We start from the raw sequence: 20541 nt of genomic DNA on the forward strand, positions 1-20541 counted from the left end.
TAATTTCAATTAAAATCTGTCATTCCACCGAAACAGCTGGCTCTGAACCACAAAATCTCTTCTGATTGGTTAGAGGTGTGGTGGTGGGATTAGCCTTTTTAAAAAAACAAGAGCTAAAGCTAGCATGTGAGTTATGGACATGCTACTTTTGGAGGAAAGTTTGGATGTGTCATGGGCCTTTCACACAGGACGTGGTCTGCGCGCCGCTGGGTTCAGCATTGCCCTTCAGATACAACGCGATTTGCGCTGTGCTGCGCTATGGCGTAGGCGGAGTTTTAAAAACTTTTAGCGGGAGCTCTTTCATAGTCTGTTGTTCCTCCTTTCGGTCAGCAGCAAAAATGTATCTGTCCCGTTGTAAGAAGCGAGCGATAGAGCTAGTCCTGCTGATGAGAATTAAGAGAGAAGCAAGGAAGAAGAGGCTATGTGGGTACGACGAAAAATGTCTATGGTATCCCCAGCCTGCCGCGACAGGACCTTTTGAATATCTGCAAATGGACTTCATTGAACTCTCTCCATGTGAAGGGAAGAAAAAATTATTTGGTATTTGTGGACATGTGGTCCAATTGGGTAGAGGTCTTCCCAACGTCCAAACAAGATGCAGCAGCAGGAGCAAAGGCTCTGCTGACTGAAATAGTCCTGAGATGGGGGATTCCATGAAAAATCAGTTCAGACAATGGAACACATTTTGTAAATGAGCCAATAAAACAAGTGGGAAGTTTCTGGGAATTTATATAAGAACGCATTGCAGTTATCAAGCAGCTTCCGGCGGAAGCATGTAACGTGTAGCAGAAATGACTCGAACCAGACAAATTAAAGAGTCGATCAGGGCTGTGTTTGAAACACAAGCCGAATTCCTCAGGAAGTCATAAATCAGTTCTAGTGCCACAAGTCCCAAGCAAGATAACCAACCAACCAACGCTTTCACAGAACAGCTTTCAACATTAACATCACTAGAACAATTATTGACAATTTCAATTCTGAGAAGAGATTTGTCAAATTTGTTGTTCGTAACTGATAAGCAACGTCGGACATCAAATGTAAACCCATGAGAGTTATACACCAGATCCCTTGACTTCCCCCACCAAGCAGAACCAGACTTTGGTTTGTCAAGAGAATTACAAAGAAACTGTCTTTTGTACATATATATGGACCAAATTGAACTCCAAAATGACTTCTAAATGAATATCAGTCCATCACTTAACTCCATATTCATTTGTGTGTAACCCACACATTTGACTATCATGTTATAATCACTTATTGTGTATGTCTTTTAATAACTATGGGATAGCTTAAGGATACATATTCATTTCTAGTAACTATGTAATTGAATCTGCTTGCTTGAAATAGTCCAGACAATCAATTATTTGTCAAATATATCATATTCGTGTTATAGGAATCATGTCCAAAATTAGACCCTGCAAGAGCGGGAAAATTCGGACCACATGCTTGGTAAGATAAACATATGATTTATGATACCCCCGAGCCAAGACAATATCTGATTGGTCAAGACAACATTTGAGCTGTGGCCAACAGGCCAGTTTAAATACTTAGGACACCCTAAAATCTTGCTTTTAGTCTCTAGCTATGCTTCTGCTATTAGTCATGTCTGCTCTTAGTCTTTAGCTATGCTTTTGCTATCAGTCATGCCTGCTTCCTAGCTTTAGCTTTTAGCCATGCTGTTAGTCATCTCTGTTCTTTGAGCGCGGTTTCAGCATGCTTCAGCCTGCACGCCTGCTGCTACTTAGCCACGATGAGAAGAAACACAACCTAGTCTCGTCAAACGTTGCTTCTTTTCTTGTCCGTTTGAGAGTTTCTTGTTCTGAGTTAAGTTTTGTAACGTAGAGTTTCAACTTCAACCTGCACATAACTCCGTCTTCAGCCAATGCCCAGCCAGGGCTTCCCAAGACGTCACTTCAACGACTACTGAACTTCCAGCCAATCAGCGACATCGGGAAAATCCCCTTTCAACGACAACAAAGGGGACTCTCTTTACACAGGAGACGGAAGTACTTACCTCCAGACTCTGATTTGTACTGGTGTATCTAATACAATTTTAACCTCATTGAGTAACTCCATGCGAGGGTTAATTAAGTGATTGATGGTTGTTCATGTCTATGCAATTTAACCTATTGCTGTAAACTTGGGATTCCATATTGCCATTCTCTTAAACTCATCTTTCCCTAACTTTCGATCTTCCTGCAACTTGTGTGATTGTGTGAGTGCATGCGTTTATGTGTTAGATTGGTTTATATGTCTTAGATTTATCTAATAAAGCCTTATTCATATTGAAAAGAGAAGTATCTTGTGTTTTTGCTTACAAGTTAATGTCTTAAACTGCCGATCTTGTTACTGTGCTAATTGAAAGTGTTTTCACTATACTTTGGATATTAATATCCAGCGCAGATTTGATGTTAAACGGCTAGTTCACTGAATCGCAGGGCGTCTCAGTGATCAGCCGTGAAACAGTGATTATGTTCAAATTCCCTTTAAAATGATTCCCTTTGAGCTAAATTGACCTGTTTCCCTTACAAACGAGAGAATGCTACAAAAAAAAAAAAAAAAAAAAAAAGTGTTGTTGGGAAACTGGATTCACATGGGTTAAGGTGCTCCCCATCATTCTCATGTACATGAGAATGAGAAAGCGCTTCAGAGTGAACCTGAGCCCTTTTGAAATTCTCTTTGGTAAACCACCATTCATGGGAATGGAAGGGGGTAAACAACAGCTGCCATCTAAGAAGAAAGTGACATTCAGCCAAGTATGGTGACCCATACTTAGAATTCGTGCTCTGCATGTGACCCATCCGAAGTGCACACACACAGAGCAGTGAAAACACACACACACACTGTGAACACACACTCAGAGCAGTGGGCAGCCATTTATGCTGCATCGCCCGGGGAGCAGTTGGGGATTCGATGCCTTGCTCAAGGACACCTAAGTCATGGTATTGCTGTATTTTATAAAAATTTCCGTCAAAATTTCATTTTTCAAAGTGTTTTCCCTCATTTAACACATAAATGTTGTATTTTCCACCATTGAAGTATTCCAGTAAACACCAATGATAGGAATTAGAAGTGACAAAGGGTAGAAAGCTATCTTGTGAGACGAAAAAAAGCTAAAAAAAATGTTGTGATTTGGAGAGAAAAACATGAGACAAGACCACAGCTCTGCAGTTTACAGTGGGATACTTACTAACTAAATAACTAACTAAATAGCTTTTATCACAGATGTTGTTGAAGAAAAAGAGGGGTGTGAGCATGACATGTTGAGTTACTGCAAAGAAATGTCTTCTCTGTTGTCCAATGTCTGAAACCCCATTGCACGACCTGAAACCGGGTGATTTTGTGGTGGTACGAGATCTGAGAAGAGCTGGAAGGCGAAAAGGTAGCTGGGACCATTCCAGGTGCTTCTGACCACTCACACGCCTGTGAAGGTAGCAGAGATCCAGCAATGTAGATCCAGGCCAGCCACTGCAGAAAGGTCCCACTTGCATCTCAGGAAGAGGAGTGGAGGGAGTAGAAATCTGAAGACACACATGTCAACAAAGGCCAGGAATCCAGCCTAAACATCAAGCGTCCTTATCAGCGGGAAGAGCAAGGTCAAGACTGAAAAACAGCATCGAAGCAGCCTACGCACAAGTGAAAGAGCTGTAATATCAGCCAAAGGCCGCATATTTATGTGGGGGTTGCATTTTTTCAAATACGCTGTACTTTCGCTGCATAAACTACCGATTTCAGGAAGCAAAATATGCGGGGGTAGCATGATTTCATAATCCCTGTATTTTCGTTGCAAAAAAAGTCACATATATATTAGCAGAAAGTTGAAAAATGTTGCATTTACTTCACACGACTAAATCGCCATTATTTCCCAATGGGAACCTTATGAAGTGACATAATTACGCGACGTGAACATCATCTGTGAACCCCGCGGTGAAACCCGGGTGAAGCACGCAAATCACTCTCATTTGCCAACAAAAATAAGCGCAAAAGACCGCACGAAGCAGTTTCCCGGTGTGTTACATGACAGTGGGGGCAAATTGTTTTGAGAGAGGGATGAGGATGAGGATGGCCAATGATAGGCCAGTGTTAGAGGCTACGCAGTTAGTTTTTTATTTTCAAAGTGGACTGTTGTAGTTTCATTCAAAAGTTGATTACCTCTACAGTTGTAAGATTGCACTTTTTTGTTACAGAATAGTACCAAAACCTTACAGTTGTAAGTATATTAGTAGTATGTAAAATAATTTACTTTGCAGTAAGAGATTGCACTTTGCAATTCCTGTAAAACAGCATTTTTTTTATATTTTATTTATTCATTTTTACAGAAGTTGTTCGAATATTCCTTTTGTAAAGCTAGAGAACTTGATTGACTCAATGTATTGTAAGTTTGAGCAGAGACTGTCTCTGGCCATGTGTTAATCAAGGTCTGAAATAAAACAGAATGAGAACTTAAATATTATGTGATTGCTTATCATAGGAAGTCATAAGAAATTACTCTTTACAGTAAGGCAGTAGCCTAGTGAGAACAGGGTGTTGGGGGGGGGGTCAATTTTTTTTCTCTTTTTCATCAAACTGCATTTTTCTGGAGGGACTGACAAATACTTGTTTTTAACTAACAATAAATCGTTCGCTCTCCATACCATTTCTTATCACTCTCTCTGTGCAGTGAAAGCAAAGCTATTACCTGTGTAATACATTGGCTGAATGCACACGATCATTCGGATGGTCTCCACTAGAGTAAGAGCTTCACTTTCAATGGTTCAGATCCCCGATGCACATGCATGCTCAAGATGGCAATGTGACAGATAGCTGCGGATTGCTGCAAAATTGCTACATGTGAAGCTGTGACCAATGGTCTCGTTAAAATAGTGCTTGAAAGAATGGCAACTGTAGATGGTGAGTTTGATGCAGAAAGAGAAAGAATTCTGATGTACAGCAAGTAAACATGCAGATGATGCAAGAGCTGGGTACAAAAGAGGCTGAATACAAGATGATGCAAACAGAAAGGCAACAAAAGGAAAAAATAAGAACCTTAGAAGAGCAACTGATAACAATCATCAACTTCATAAGTGCCAAAACTCATGGAAAAGTCTCTGAAAGACAGAAGGGTTTATGTCAAAGATAACAAACTCTGTTAAGAGTGTTTAAAACTAGGTACTAGGTCACTGTGCTAAAGAGTGTCGTCGTTGACACATGTGATATATGCATATTATGACATCCCATATGCCTTCATGATTACAGCTATGACAAGGACAGAAATAGAGAACAGCCATTACCCATGGTAAGCAATGTGCATGCACTTGAAAGTGAAACTGCTAATGCCATGTCACTTAATGTCAAAAGTGAAGGTCAGTCAGTCATTACATCCTGTGAAAGCATGTTGGTCTACAATTAGCATTAAATAGGAATTTAACTCAAGAATGAACTTTAAAATATTTTAGTTTCCATTAAATGTATCTGTTTATTTACATTTTCTACACATAATGACAAATGTTTTAAAGATACTGTAGCTAATACACTATTTAAAGCGAGGAGTGATGAATGAGGAAACCAGGGATACACTGAAAAATAATACTTTAATCAAACCTTCAGGGGAATACACAGGGCCAACAGGTGCACAGGACACACACGGGTTGATGTATAATCTCCAACAAACATAAACTGAATGGACTAGGGCTTATAAACACAGGACAACTGGTAAAAATACAGGTACTAGGAATGACTAATTAAAAGGGTACATGGCACACATGGGGAGGATAAACAAAACACAATGAGTCCAGTGGTTTGACATTTTTGTTTCATCACTCAGAGTTCTAAAAAAGCATCATGATGAATTATTCAAAGATATTTAACCTTGTCACTATGGTTTTTGTATATATTATCTCATACTATCATGAATACATTAAATTTTTATTTACTGTTTTATGCCATTATGATTGTTCATTGTTCTTGATACAACCATCTTACCCTGAACTTTTATGTAATTATAAGTTTGGCAATAATAATAATGTCTACACAAAGGATACTTCGATCAGCTGCTAGAAGATCTCACCTTTGGAGAAGACTGTTGAATTTATACTCTAAAAATGTAAGCATTACTACTTAAAATTAAGATTACCACATAATCTTTTGCCCACTCCAACACTTACAGTACATGCAATAATAACGATAAATGGCAACCAATATTTGCTTTTTTTTTTTAAATGGCAATTTAGTGAAATAAGCAAATTAAAATTTTTGTTGTGACATAGCATTACATGAATATACACTAGTTGAACAAATGCGGTCTATGTGAATAGATAAATTTTCAGTCAAGCAATTAATACATGAATGAATAAATTATTTGTATTTTATTTACTGACAACAAGAAACATGAATAAATGATTAAAATAATGTATAAAAGTTAGCATCACAATAAATACATATACTGTACAAGTCAACAACACATGAAACAAAGCTTCATTCAGAATTCATATTCATATTGTTCTAACAATCATGTATTTACAGATGGTGAACCCAACATCCTGCTGCCATCTCAACACAGCTGTGCTGATTCGGTTGGTGCACTGTGCTTCACAAACTCACTCTTCTCAACGGGGATGTTGTTGAGCAACAGGATGAGGAAGAACTTGATAACGGCTCTCTGAACCACACAGCCTTGAAGCAAGAGCAGGGGAACACATGCAGGACAATCTGGCTGTTGCTGTGTCTGTTCCAAACAATCGTGTGTCTGCTCTTCATGAGCATGACTAACTGTAAAACATTAGAAAGTGAAAGTTGTGACATTTTCCAAATATGGTTACCCATACTCAGAATTGGTGCTCTGCATTTAACCCATCCAAGTGCACACACAAGGCAGTGAGAAGTGAACACACCATGCCCAAAGAACAACTGGGGGTTCGGTGCCTTGCTCAAGGGCACTTCAGCCAAGGGGTATTGAGGGTGGAAGAGAGAACTGTTCATTCAAGGATAAAAGCTCCATGACATTTTTTGATGATGCTTTAGAAGCTTCTGAAAGTCAGCCTTCTTTGTATATACAGAAATCAGCAGAACAAACTTAGGTGGTGGAGAGATGGAGTCTCTACTTCAAAACTGTTGCTAGTCTAGTTCAAGTTATTTACTTTATGAAACTGTTTAAAAAAATAATAATAATAATCTTGGCCTTCAATCACTTATTTGGTTGTACCAAAACATTTATGGCAAGCTTTGTTTCCTGTAAGTCATGTGACCTGTTTGTTTTTAACAATATGGACCAGGTCTCTGTAAATCCTTCCAAAACTCCACTTGGTCTCTCAAGCTTTGTGTTGTTGTAGCAATGAGTTTTGAATAGCGGCAGCGGTTGTATTCTACAGGAAAGACACTGAACAAGTTCCCATCAGGTGGATCAGTTAGAGCGATCCCTAAATGTGTCATACACAGACCTAGAAATACATCCTCTAGGTAAACCACTTTGATAAGTTGTGCTGTTTTAACAAGTTTCACTGGCAAGTCTAAAGAGAAAACATATCCCAAACCCAGAGCATAGGGTGGATATAAAGGTTGGTCGTAAACATCTTTTGGAATATACCATTTAGATTGGGGGTCTCTCTGTACTAATGCTTTCCTAACCACAAGTCCAGACATATAGTTATGCTTTGGTGCAGAAAGAAGCATATTCACTAAGTTTTCCACATTGAGAAACACATCTGAATCAACTTTCATTGCGTAGGAGGCATACTGACAGTAACCAGTCAACCATTCTAGCATTACCATGGTCTTAATTGTGAGATTTTTGTAACTGTCCCAGAAATCACTTTGTATAAGGTCACGATACTTTGCACTTTCCTGTAGCAAATCTCTTTGAATCGTTTCTCTTTCTTCTGAAGTGGGTAGACCCAACATAAATAATGTGCTCACAGTCTTGTCCCCAACTAACCTCTGTGATCCCCAAGTTAAACGAATGACGTCCCGAGCAGCTGTATTGCCTGGAGCTACTGGTACAATTAATACAATAAATGAATTTTCCTTCTGGCACTTATCTGGTTCATTCAAAACAAAATTATACTTGTATGGGTAAGCCACATAATATGGTTCCAGGGTCTTCCATGATTCTGCAGATATTGCCGACACTCTTTTCAGTGAAAAGTTGATTGCTTGACTTGTAAATTTCTCTGGAAGAAATAATCCAACTGTTAAAGCCCAAGATGCTGAGAATTCATTGGGGACGATGTAGTAGCACAGGAACAGGACCAGGAAAGCCGTGAATGTGACACATGAACGAAGAGATATGCATCCACTTTTTGACTGGTGTTGACTAAAAAGAGAAACCATGTTAGATCTGTCTTTTGTCATAACATGTATCGATACATTTAGCTAAATAAACCTTTGTTATCATTACTACGCACTGTGGTGCTGTACAAGGAATAAATGTCAAAGTACAACCGTTCCAATAAAAACATCTAAAATTTTCTGTTATATGTTTTGCAACTCATGCACCAGATGGATAGAAACAAATTGGACTTATCTAAATCTGCATGCCACTTCTAAAAAGACATTAACTTAAAAGGTCCTAAAAGGTGGGGTAGTAGCTATATTATACAAATTAAAACAGAAGCATTGGTACTTTACCTTTGTTTTTTACAGTCTTCCACCATATTTCCGCTGTTAACAGACCTTCATATGCATTATCAAGCACACAGTGAGTTAAACCTTTTTTTTTTTTTTTACAAAACCTGTCCCACCCCTTTACTGCCTCAACAAGGAAACAATGGTGACTTTTATGACATACGCCTCAAACATTTGTGAAGATCATCTGAATTACACTAAGCCATTCATTGACTTAGAAACTAGCATATGAAGTTAGTATAGTGATTAAAAATAATGAGGTCATGCTAAGATATTTTGAAAGCAGAATAAATTCTACTGCTTATTAGTGTTATGTGCATGAACATGTTAAAAACACGTCTCTCTCCAGGGGTTCATCGTGATTATTTTTTTTTCATTTGTGACTCTGAGAACAATACCATGTTTACACTGAAAACATTGTAATCTGGTATTCTTCTGTGGTTGTCAAAGACAAAACAAATATGCTAATCTGCTACTGGTGTTTCAAAAGACACACCTATAGTCACGTGTTCTATTATCATATTATCATTCATATTACTACAGCTTAACACAAATAGAGCAGAATGCTATATGGTTGATACACAAATCCTTTGGCACAAAAAGTAAAAGAGTAAGTCATATGCTAACAGGCATGGGCTGTATTTCAGATATATGTATGTGAAATGCAAAATACTATTATTTAAAAGCTTTGAAAAAAAAAATAATAATAAAATGTGTAAAAAATATATATATTTCAAAAAAATAATAATACTTATTATTCCCATGCTTAAGAGGAATATTTCTACCACTTAGTGGAAAATAAACACTATTAGAATGAAAATGTCATGATATTCCCACATTAACCAGTAGATGGCCCTACTGGTTAATGTAATACAGAAGGATTTTCTGCACTCATTTTCTCATTTACCAGTTCCACTTATAATATAGTTTTTTTATTTTATTTTTTAATAAAATCACTATTATATCACTATTATTTTAAAGTCTATAATTTTTTTTTTGTCAAAGTACTGAAGAATGAAGTAGCAAGAGTTTTTAAAAACTTAACACATATGGTTTAACTTTGAATTCAAAGCTGCAATTTTGGCGAAAGCTGACTAGTTTGCATCCTTGCTAATAATCAGGGGCACATAGAGCATCACAGTCCCGCCCACAGCCCGAGAGAGCTCTGGTGCCGGAAGTAAATTTCCCATTCATTTTTCCCATTGACTTTCGGAAAAATCCGTATCTAAAGAGTTTTAGAGCATGTCTGAAAATAACCAGCTACGGCTGAACTCATAAGCATATAAAATATCATTTTGAGTGAAAAAAAGTACGAGAAAATCCAAAAAAAAGTCAAAGGTACAAGACTGTGTACATATTTTCATTTAGAGCGAAGGAACTACTCATCCCATAAACCACCGCGCCTCATTGTATTCGACTGAAGCCCACAGCCGCGAGCCTTTTGAGCGACTTCCAAATCTGATAGCGGCTGCCCGCGCGAACTTTTTCCTCCAGTGAATTTAATTTTTTATAGTGAATGTGCAGTAATAGCAGTTCTTTCAGTATTAATCGTGTAAATAAATAGTGTTTTATATAGGTATTGTGTATTGATTTGTATATTTATATATTTATATTTAGTGTATTTTATATATTGTGTGTGTGTGTGAAAGTGGTTAACAATAACGTCAGCAACATGGTGCAGTGCTTTGTACCTGACTGCAATCACCGCTCAGTAGTCAACACGTCGTTGCCATTACACAAATGTTCAGTAAATGCTCATAACGGTATGTCTAAATATTGTTTTGCCAGTGGCATCATAAAATGCTTGATATGATTCATACCATATGAAGGCTACAGTAGCCTAGCTAAAGTGGACGATAATGCTAACTAACGTTACCAACCTCCCTGCAAAACTCACCAAAACATTGTAGGTCTTGTCCCTCATGCTGGCCCTTACAAAACCCACAAGCTGACCCTCGGACAGGCTACACTCAACTACCGTTACATGACCCTATCTAAATTGATTTTCACCCATTTGAACACTTGTTTTCGTCCTTGAAAAAGCCATCATGGCACCCAAGGAGCCCACGATTGCACTGATAAGTCTACCATGCAAAAAACGCAACACAGGTTTTTATTTTACTTTTTTTATTTTTTATTAATGATCTTCAGTGTTCACTCCGTGAAAAAGGGAGAACTGCACTTGTCTCGCACGGGACCCAACACTTCATGGTCATTCGCGGGGTTTAACCAGACGGTTACACGAGCTCCACCAATCAGATGCATCACTGTGGGATTGTGGGATTGTTCAGGATTCTGGGTAATGAAGTACTTATCCAAGACATCGCGAATAAAAGGCATTTATCTCAAAACAAGGTTAGTGCCCCATGAACTTTTGGCATTTATATAAGCATATACTATCGCTTAGTACAGCTGTAGCTGTTTTTAAGTCTACCATGTATGGTTACGTTTTTATGGTTTATTTCCCAAATGTCAATGCATAAATTGCATAGAATTTTTACTTCCGGCACCAGCTGTGGGCGGGACTGTGATGCTCTATTAATCCACAGGCCTACACTTGGGAGGGGCCCCTTGGCACATCCTGATTTTGCCAAGTCCTTGTTGTCCTGAGACCATAGACAGTAAAAGAAATGGACACAGCGACCCCATTGGAACTCAACTGAGACAATTGAAGCCCATTTTTTGCGTTTTTTAGCACTTCCGTTTCTGACGCGCAGACTCAAACGAAGCTTGACGACGTCAGCAACCTGTCTGACAGATGTAAATCTTCTAAGTGGCTGTGCGTGCAAACTGCCATCGTTAATCTTGCAGAGACGGCGAGCTTGAGCGGGGAGTTCTTTGGCGTGAGTGAGCAGGAGTAAGTATTCTGATTAATTATTTTGTATAGTTTTTAAAAATGTAACGCCAGTACACCATATTAAGTTAATTGCCTGCGAGCTTCTCCTCCTGTCTGTACGTTAATGCGACAGAGAGTCGAGTGGTTATGAAGCAATCGTTAGCCTATTTTTTACAAAAACTGTTTCTACGGGGCCATAATGTAACATAGAAGGTAATGGAGCCCTTTATACATTGTCTTGTATCTTTAGAAATAAATAATGGACAAACGGAGTCTTTAAATGCCTCAGATGTAAAGTTATTCGCTGTCAAAGTGATGCCAAAATGAATGGGAGTCAATGGGAATGCTAACGCAAGTGAAGTTTTGCTACAAGATGGCAGCACACAGCCGACTTCAACTTCCGGTCGACTTCCTTGCCACCTGCCTGAGACCAATATTTTTTTATGATGACCCTGGGACAACAACTGCCTCAGCCAATCAACGTTTATGACGTCATCACTATGTGCGCCCTGCAGAGTCCGCCAAAATAACAGTAACACCCCTTACAAATTCAAAAAAAAAAAAAAACAGCAGCTGCAAGCACTGTGATACCAGTGAAGATCGCAAGTAAAAAGGTAAGACCACAACTTTTTTCATGTATCCTATAAATTTATATTATTTTATTAATGATAGTACATATTTGTTTTTAGATTTGTGTTATTTTCACCACCAAAGTTTTAACATCATTGGAAAGTTAGCCTAAATAGCCGTTCCTACTAGTCCAGACAGATGTAACGTACCTCACTGTTAACTTTCTGGCTCCAGTTAAAACAATCTAATAAATGTTGTTTTTCCATTTATTTTATATTTTATAGTTTGCCAAACTATAAAAAGGCTGCGATTAAATAGTGGCCGTATTGCGAGCTTATTTTCTGCCGGTTTAGCGCTCGGACTGCCGCCACCACAAATTTTCATAATATTTCTGTTGTTAGCATATACATCACTGTGCCATTGCCCATTTGCGTTTCGTTGTGTCCAGTTGCATTCAAAGACAAACGGCTGAAATGCGGAACAAAAAAGCGCTAGTTTGCTCTCCGCACGGACCATTCAGCTCGGTCCACCATCAGACAGTACTGCGATTTGCTGCGAGATCCATGTAGAACAGATTTATTACTGATCTATTACTGTAATAATCTGTGAACACTGATTTATGCTGTTATATATGAATATGATGACCTCAAGTCATCACTGATTTATTCAGTGATATGATGGCATTCAGCCTGAGACTCTGGGATAGACTCCAGCATCCCTGTCACCCAGTAGTTTGGCCGGAGCCTGCTGCCGTCCACCATGATGGGGAGGAGCAGGGAACAGGGGACTCCTGATGGGTGGTGAAGGAGTGTCATGCCGTCCACCAAGGGCTATCCAGTGCCGCCGCCAGGCACCGTGTAAGAGTTCACCCAGCTGGTGGAGGGCCGAGGAGCAGTGTGTCTGGGAACCAGAACAATTTTTTTCTCCTCCCTCCCCTCTCTCATCTCTGTCGCTCCTCATTCTTCCGTCTCCTTTTCTCTCACCTTGTCTGTCTGTCCTTACCCCCAGGTACCCGTGGCCACTGAGAGCGGTTCCCACTGGAGGGTGCGAGGGGTGATGGGGGTATGTGATGAGTGGGGCGGGGCAGAGAGCTGTGGGAACGGGTCAAGGCCGGTGGAGTGATTGGAAATGAGGGGCTGTCGCGCTGTTTTGTATTTATTTTATTATTAAAGTTTGATTATAATGTTCGCCAGTTTCCTGCCTCCTTCTTCCCGTGATTATGAAGCTTTTATATTGTTACAGTAACCAAGAGGCTTATTTGCACAACTGTTTTACATTAATAATAACACACGTGTCTAAAAATTTACAGCTCTTGTATGTCATTATAATCGTCTTTTCCTGATATGGTTGCCAAATGGTTGCATAAATTTTTACGGGAAGAAAAAGGTGGTTATCATTTAACTGATTTCTTTGATTCAAGTCTTCCATCCAGTAAAGGAAGAGAGGAAAGAAAATGAAGATGCACAAAAGAATTGCGAAGAACCCAATGTGTTGAAAGTCAAGCATACTTAAAAAAAATGTATCCTGGCTATACACAGTTCTGCATTGTCTCTCTCTCATCCACAGTAATAATTACACAGTTCAGATTTATCCTAAAGAAACAAATCAACCACAAACAAAGTAATTAAAGTATCTGAGATTTTAGATAGGAGGTCATTGACTACAATCTTCACAAGCGTCAGCTTAAAGACATACAAATAAAGCATCAGTGTTATAGTATGACACAGAGTTTTATAACCGACATGCATTTATAAACTGCATTTTATAACAGAATATTCAGTAAATTAATGTAAAATGTATATTACATACAGCTATAAAGCAAACATGTTGTAAATAAATACAATTCTAATGCAATTAAATACTCTCTTTTAAATATGATGCAGTTTAAATGAATGGAATTTATATGTATGTAATATTTTTTATTTGTATACATTTGACTGAACAGTATGGCACTGTGCAGAAAAGTGGTATTTTTTTCAATTATTAAATGCCTTTATTTCTTTCTTTTTTTAGTCAACAGTTCTGAAAACACTAATTCTGAACTAAAATCTCTCAAATGTGTTTTCTTACAGAATTTCTCTACAGGCCAGCTCTTTATAAATGTAATTTGCATTCCCCAAAACAGTGCTACATGACTAGACAGTCTACCAAGGGGTTGATTATAATAACTTCTTTAGTAGTGTCAGAACCAAGACTAGTGGATAGACTGGTTGCATGTTGATCTGGATGTATCTTGATAACCAAAGTCTGTCCTGCAGGGATTTTGAACTTCTTTAAGAGGGATGGGTATATCTTCTGGTTTGGTTCCATTCAGGTTATCTCTTCCCTATTGAAACATAAAAGTTACATTTAAAAATTTTGGAAAAAGGTTCAGTGAGCAAACAGGGCAGTAGATTTTATATCATACTGAGTTTAAAAATTATATATGCACGACTGTGTTTGCATTGCTCTTACTACTTCCTCCCAGTGACGGCTCCAGACAATTTTGATCAAAGGGGGTCTCATGAAAACCAACAAAAAATAAAGTGGACAGGACTAATAAGTGCATATTACTGCTACTAAACAACAAAAACAACACAGCATATCAACTACTTTGTTTTCGTGTACGAATCTTTCGATTTAACCAGTTCTTCTTGAACTAGTTCACCGAATCGAACCGAATCGTTTGAAACGGTTCGCATCTCCAATACACATTAATCCACAAATGACTTAAGCTCAGTGGCGGCTCCAGACAATTGTGATTGGGGGGGCAATGGGGGGTCTTGGTCATTTCAAGGGGGGTCTCATGAAAACCAACAAAAAATACAGTGGACACGGCTAATAACTGCATATTACTGCTACTAAATAACAAAAACAACAGCATATCAACTACTTTGTTTTTAATTAATCAATCAGTTGCAGTTTGCAAACAATATGCTCAAACTTTAAAGGGTTGGTTCAACCAAAAATTAAAATTATGTCATTAATGACCTTGTTGTCGTTCATAAGACCTCCGTTCATCTTCAGTTTAACACAGTTTAAGATATTTTAGATTTAGTCCGAGAGCTCTCAGTCCCTCCATTGAAACTGTGCGTACGGTCTACTGTTCATGTCCAGAAAGGTAGTAATAACATCTTCAAAGTAGTCCATGTGACATCAGAGGGTCAGTTAGAATTTGTTGAAGCATCGAAAATACATTTTGGTCCAAAAATAGCAAAAACTACGACTTTATTCAGCATTGTCTTCTCTTCCGTGTCTGTTATGAGCATGTTCACAGCACTGCACCGGTTTGCGAACGAATCATTTGATTTAACCGGATCTTCTTGAACCAGTTCACCAAATCGAACTGAATCATTTGAAACAGTTTGTGTCTCCAATAAGCATTTATCCACAAATGACTTAAGCGGTTAACTTTTTTAATGTGGCTGACACTCCCTCTGTACAGGGCCATGCAGGGACCTTTGGAGGGGCAGGTGCTCAAAGTATAAAAGGGGCACATGGAACAAGGCTTTAAATGGCGCTGTTCAAAATATCAATACAGCAATATATTGTGATGCATTCCTTGCTGATTCGCTTATCGATATTGATGAGTATGTATTGATACAGCAGCAAATGCTTTGATGCAGATTTGAAAATAAACAATAGAGAAGACAATTTTAAGTTTGAAATAATAATATAGCTCTTGGATTAGAAACTGAAATGTCTTAAATTGTCCCAACCTGGTGGCTTTTTTTTTACCCTCTGTTCTACAGAATATTTAAGAACAGCGGTTATAGTAAAAACTATAGAAAACACTCATTCCTCTACATTTTCCTCTTTCTCACCAGCCTCTGGTCTCCTGGCTTGCTGTTACCTGCTCTTTCTGTCATTTGTGCCTTTACATTTCCCTCTTTTTCTTCCTCTATCTCCATCTCCATCTGGCCCGAATGAATTTCATGCAGGCCAGATGTGGGCCGGATCTGGGCCAACACTATATTGCTGTCTGGGAACTTTAATATTTCATATTATTACCTTTGTGACTTGCTTTAATGTATACACAATCTACGCCAATAAAGTACATTAAACTGAGTAAATTAAACTTTGAGTCTGCACAATACACCCCGACCCCCAGGAAGTGCATGTTTCTATTTGACTTCATTTTTCTCCGTTGAATCCAATGGGGTCGCTGTATCCATTTTTTTTACTTTTTTTTACTATGATCAGTGACAATCAGTGGCGTAGCCACCTAAAAATAGATGCAGAATTATTTTTTATAGTCTCAAAAAATGTTTACTAAACTTGGGCTATTGTTGTTTACTTAGAATATATATATATATATTTTTTTTAAATCAACCCTTTTCACGCGTAAATTACAAATATTTTTAACTGAGCACTTGTTTCAATGGCGACGCATCATAATTGTCACGTGACACACCGCAGCCACTAACAGATGTATCGGTATTCATTTTATTTTTTCATTTTTTTATTAAACAAAACTTGCTTACCATGTCAACTATCTGATATTCTGATTCTTCGTTTAAAAACCTTTATAAATTATCTTGATCTATAACGAGATGAGCGCTGCAGTTCAGAGTCCTGTCAGCCGGATTTAACGAACAGCACTTGAATTCCACAGTTTCTCCCGAAATACATGAAAGTAAGTGCTGTTGAACCGGACGAAGAATAGAGTAAACTTTATTGTTCTGCTATGTGTCTGATAGGCTATATGAATAAAACACGCCTGCAAATTACATTTGATTAAATAGTTTTTGCTGCTTCCATAGACATCAGTGTGCATTTTACAAACTATGTATTGTTTTACTAGTGATTATGTATATTTAAATGTATGAAACCTAAAATAAACATTATGTGGTTGAAAACACTGCATATTAGTTGTGATATATGACAAGCGCTGAGCGCGTCCGTCTCTGGCTCAGTGCCAGCCAACGCGCGACAGTTCTGTGACGTAACTGAACATTCTAAATCATACTCTCAGGGACACAGAAATAAGAATCCAATATATGGTACCATAATGCTCAAAATGTTAAAATGTAATTTACATTTTAAATTATATTTGTTAAAATATATCTGCCGACATTTGGACTGCCAACCAATCAGCAAACAGCAGCTGACTGTGAGTGAATCATTTAACAATTAACTACATTTTGACAAGGCCTGCAAATTACCACTAGGAGTATGGTTGGACAGAAGCAGTGCAACAAATATACTATCCCATAATTATGCACAGTAATCTGACAATAAATGTGGCACACCCAGATTTTCATATGCACACCCAGAGTCTCTTTTCTGGCTACGCTACTGGTGACGATGTTTAGTTAATTGCAGACAGTCAATCAATGCTAGGCGCGCTAGCAATGTTAATCTTTAAATAAAAATTATCTGAAGACAACAACGAAAAATATTTGTTAATGAAATTTTTTTAGGTGACTAAGACAAGACTACGTTGAAAATAATATCTGATGACGAAATTATGACGAAATTTGTGCAGCCTTTTCAATATCTCAACAAGACTGGACTATAATGTTATTTGAGGACTATTGACATTCAAAATGCATCCTATAGTCTATTGTCTTTCTAAATGTGCGTACCTGTCATTGGATTGCGAACGGTTAAGGGCAGTTTGCATACCTAGTCAGCATAACATAACGCGATCTGAAACAATGGCCTCAGCACCCGAAGGGGTAGGGATGAGGTGGCAAGACATCCCGTGTTTCCTGGGAGTCACAATTAGTTGTCGATTAACAAAGTTAGTGAAGGCTGGATAAGCGGAATCACGCGGATAGAAGTGTGCGCGCATGCTCCACTTCCTCCGTTCTCACATACAGTGCGCGATCAGTTCTCACTCAGCGCTCAAATACAAACACAACACTCCAAGTGTTTATTGTGTAGACTAGAGTATCTCACGTAAATACAGTAGGTTATGGATTAACTGAACGTGTGTCAGTATTTAATGCATGCCTTCCGTCTTAAAAGGACAGCATTCCAAATTAAATTCATATGTCATTAATTTTAATCAATAAAAAAACTTTAAATAAATGTATACATGTTAAGACAAAACCTACAGTATCTGAAAATGTAGTTTAATTTGTATGTCCATTGTATTTGTCTTATTAAGCTTCTTTAAAAAAAATAATAAATAAAAATAATTTTGTCAACATTTAATCAGTGCAGGGAAACGTTTAGCAAGATATTCATATGAAATCACTGTCCATGCCCCTTTTAGCAGACTTGACAACAGATGAGTCCCAGTGAAGAAGGTAAGCAACACTGTGTTAATGACTTAGTATCATTCCAAGTGCCTTTCACCCTGTTACAACTTGATGAACCACTGAAACGATTTTGGAAACATTATTTTAAGGTCAAAATTTTTACATAGTGTTGCTTTAAGGACATTTTTATGGTGGCTTTTAATCTTGCATCAAAATGTGAACTGCATACTGTATGCAGACAGACTTGCATTTACATTTAATCATTTAGCAGACGCTTTTATCCAAAGCTTGTCAGGTCAACAAGAGAACAACAACAGTATACAAGTGCCATGACAAGTCTCAGTTAGTCTAGTATAGAACGCATAGCCAGGTTTTTTTTTTATATAAATTAAAAGACAAGAAAAGGAAAAGTGCTAGTGTTAGTTGGTTAAGTGCAGGAGAAAAAGATGAGTCTTTAGATGTTTCTTGAAAATGAGCTGGGCACAGTCCAGGAAAAAGGTCCGTGAGAGTGATTTTGAACTTCTTTGGGATGGCACCACAAGGCGTCGTTCACTTGCAGAGTGCAAACTTCTGGAGGGCACATAAGATTTTACCAGTGAGTTTAGGTAAGTTGGTGCCGTGCCAGTGGTCATCTTGTAGGTAAGCATCAGTACCTTGAATTTGATGCAAGCGGCTACTGGTAGACAGTGTAACCTGATGAGGAGAGGAGTAATGTGAGCTTTTTTGGCTCACTGAAGACAACCCTCGCTGCTGCATTCTGAATCATTTGCAGAGGCTTGACAGTACATGCAGGAAGGCCCACCAGGAGACCATTACAATAGTCCAGTCTGGAGAGAACAAGAGCTTGGACAAGAAGTTGGGTTGCTTGCTCTGACAGGAAGGGTCTAACCTTCCTAATGTTGTATAAGGCAAACCTGCAGGACCGGGTCGTTGTAGCAATGTGGTCTGTGAAGCTTAACGAATCCATCATGACTCCTAGGTTTCTGGCTGTCCTCAAAGGAGTTATGGTTGACGAGCCCAGCTGTTTAGAGAAGTTGTGATGAAGCAATGGGTTAGCTGGAATCACCAGGAGTTCTGTCTTCGTAAGGTTAAGCTGAAGGTGATGGTCATTCATCCAGCTAGAAATGTCACTCAGACAGGCTGAAATGCAAGCAGCTACTGTCGGGTCATCTGGTTGGAATGAGAAGTAGAGTTGGGTGTCATCAGCATACCAGTGATAAGAAAAGCCATGCTTCTGAATGACAGATCCTAAAGATGTCATGTAGATGGAGAAGAGAAGTGGTCCAAGTAGTGAGCCTTGAGGAACCCCAGTAGCAAGGTGGTGTGACTTTGAAACATCACCCCTCCAAGACACACTGAAGGATCTGTCAGAGAGGTAGGACTTAACTCACAGGAGTGCAGTTCCAGAGATGCCCATCTTTCTGAGGGTGGACAGGAGAATCTCGTGATTAACAGTGTCAAAAGCAGCAGACAGGTCCATTAAGATGAGTACCGAGGATTTTGAAACTGCTCTTGCTAGTCGCAGGGCTTCAGTAACCGAGAGCAGAGCAGTCTCAGTTGAGTGGCCACTTTTGAAGCCAGATTGGTTGCTGTCCAAGAGGTTGTTCTGTACAAGGAACATAGAAAGCTGGTTGTACACAGCTCGCTCAAGTGTCTTTGCAATGAATGGAAGAAGGGATACCGGTCTGTAGTTTTCAAGAAGCACTGGATTTAGAGATGGTTTCTTGAGCAGTGGGCTTAACCGAGCCTGCTTGAATGCTGAGGGAAATGTTCCAGAGTGAAGAGAGGAGTTGATAATGTGAGTAAGCGAAGGTATAACTGAAGAAGAGATCGCTTGAAGGAGGTGAGTAGGGATCGGATCAAGTGGACAAGTAGTAGGATGATTGGACAGGAGAATTTTGGAGGCGTCCATCTCTGAGAGTGGGGAGAAGGAGGATAAAGAGTGTGCGTCGGTCATTGTGAAGTTGTCCTCAGTCTGCGGTGTGGAGAATTGGTCACTGATGGATCTTGTCTTATTTGTGAAGAAAACTGCAAAGTCGTCCGCTGTAAGAGTCGATGGAGGAGGTGGAGGCGGCACATTAAGAAGAGAAAAGAAAGTCTTGAAGAGTGTCCGAGCGTCACAGCAGGTGTTAATTTTGTTGTGGTAGTAGGATGTTTTAGCCGTGAAGACATTTGCAGAGAAGGAAGAGAGAAGAGATTGATACACACTGAGGTCAGTAGAGTTTTTTTATTTCTGCCATTTCCTCTCTGCAGCCCTGAGTTTAGAGCGATGTTCACGGAGAACCTCGGACAGCCAGGGCGCAGATGGTCTAGACAACAGTGGGCAAAAGTTGTCCAAGCAAGATGTTA

The 20541-nt window shown here is 38.9% G+C and overlaps 1 protein-coding gene across 2 annotated transcripts; it reads right to left on the minus strand.

Annotated features, from left to right (window-relative positions):
• Positions 1–5434: 5434 nt before the first annotated feature.
• On the minus strand, positions 5435–8701 carry LOC113051819 (beta-1,3-galactosyltransferase 2-like). 2 transcript variants are annotated; one of them, XM_026215939.1, is made up of 3 exons: positions 8602–8701; positions 7910–8287; positions 5435–6747 (listed from the first exon to the last, which is right to left on the minus strand). In XM_026215939.1, the coding sequence occupies exons 1-3, from the start codon at positions 8625–8627 to the stop codon at positions 6744–6746; spliced, it is 408 nt and encodes a 135-aa protein (XP_026071724.1). In that variant the 5' UTR covers positions 8628–8701; the 3' UTR covers positions 5435–6743. The 2 variants fall into 2 exon arrangements, with proteins under 2 accessions (XP_026071724.1, XP_026071723.1); XM_026215938.1 differs by having other exon boundaries at positions 5435–8287.
• Positions 8702–20541: the final 11840 nt, after the last annotated feature.

Source organism: Carassius auratus, chromosome 32 (genome assembly GCF_003368295.1).
Source record: "Carassius auratus strain Wakin chromosome 32, ASM336829v1, whole genome shotgun sequence".
NCBI lineage: Eukaryota > Metazoa > Chordata > Actinopteri > Cypriniformes > Cyprinidae > Carassius > Carassius auratus.

Bases quoted from the DNA above. Each gene is read 5' to 3' on its own strand.
- LOC113051819 (XM_026215938.1), bottom strand. From the start codon at position 8,627: ATGGTGGAAGACTGTAAAAAACAAAG. The intron at 8,288-8,601 runs GTAAAGTACCAA...TTCTCTTTTTAG, and splicing joins GAAGACTGTAAAAAACAAAG to TCAACACCAGTCAAAAAGTG.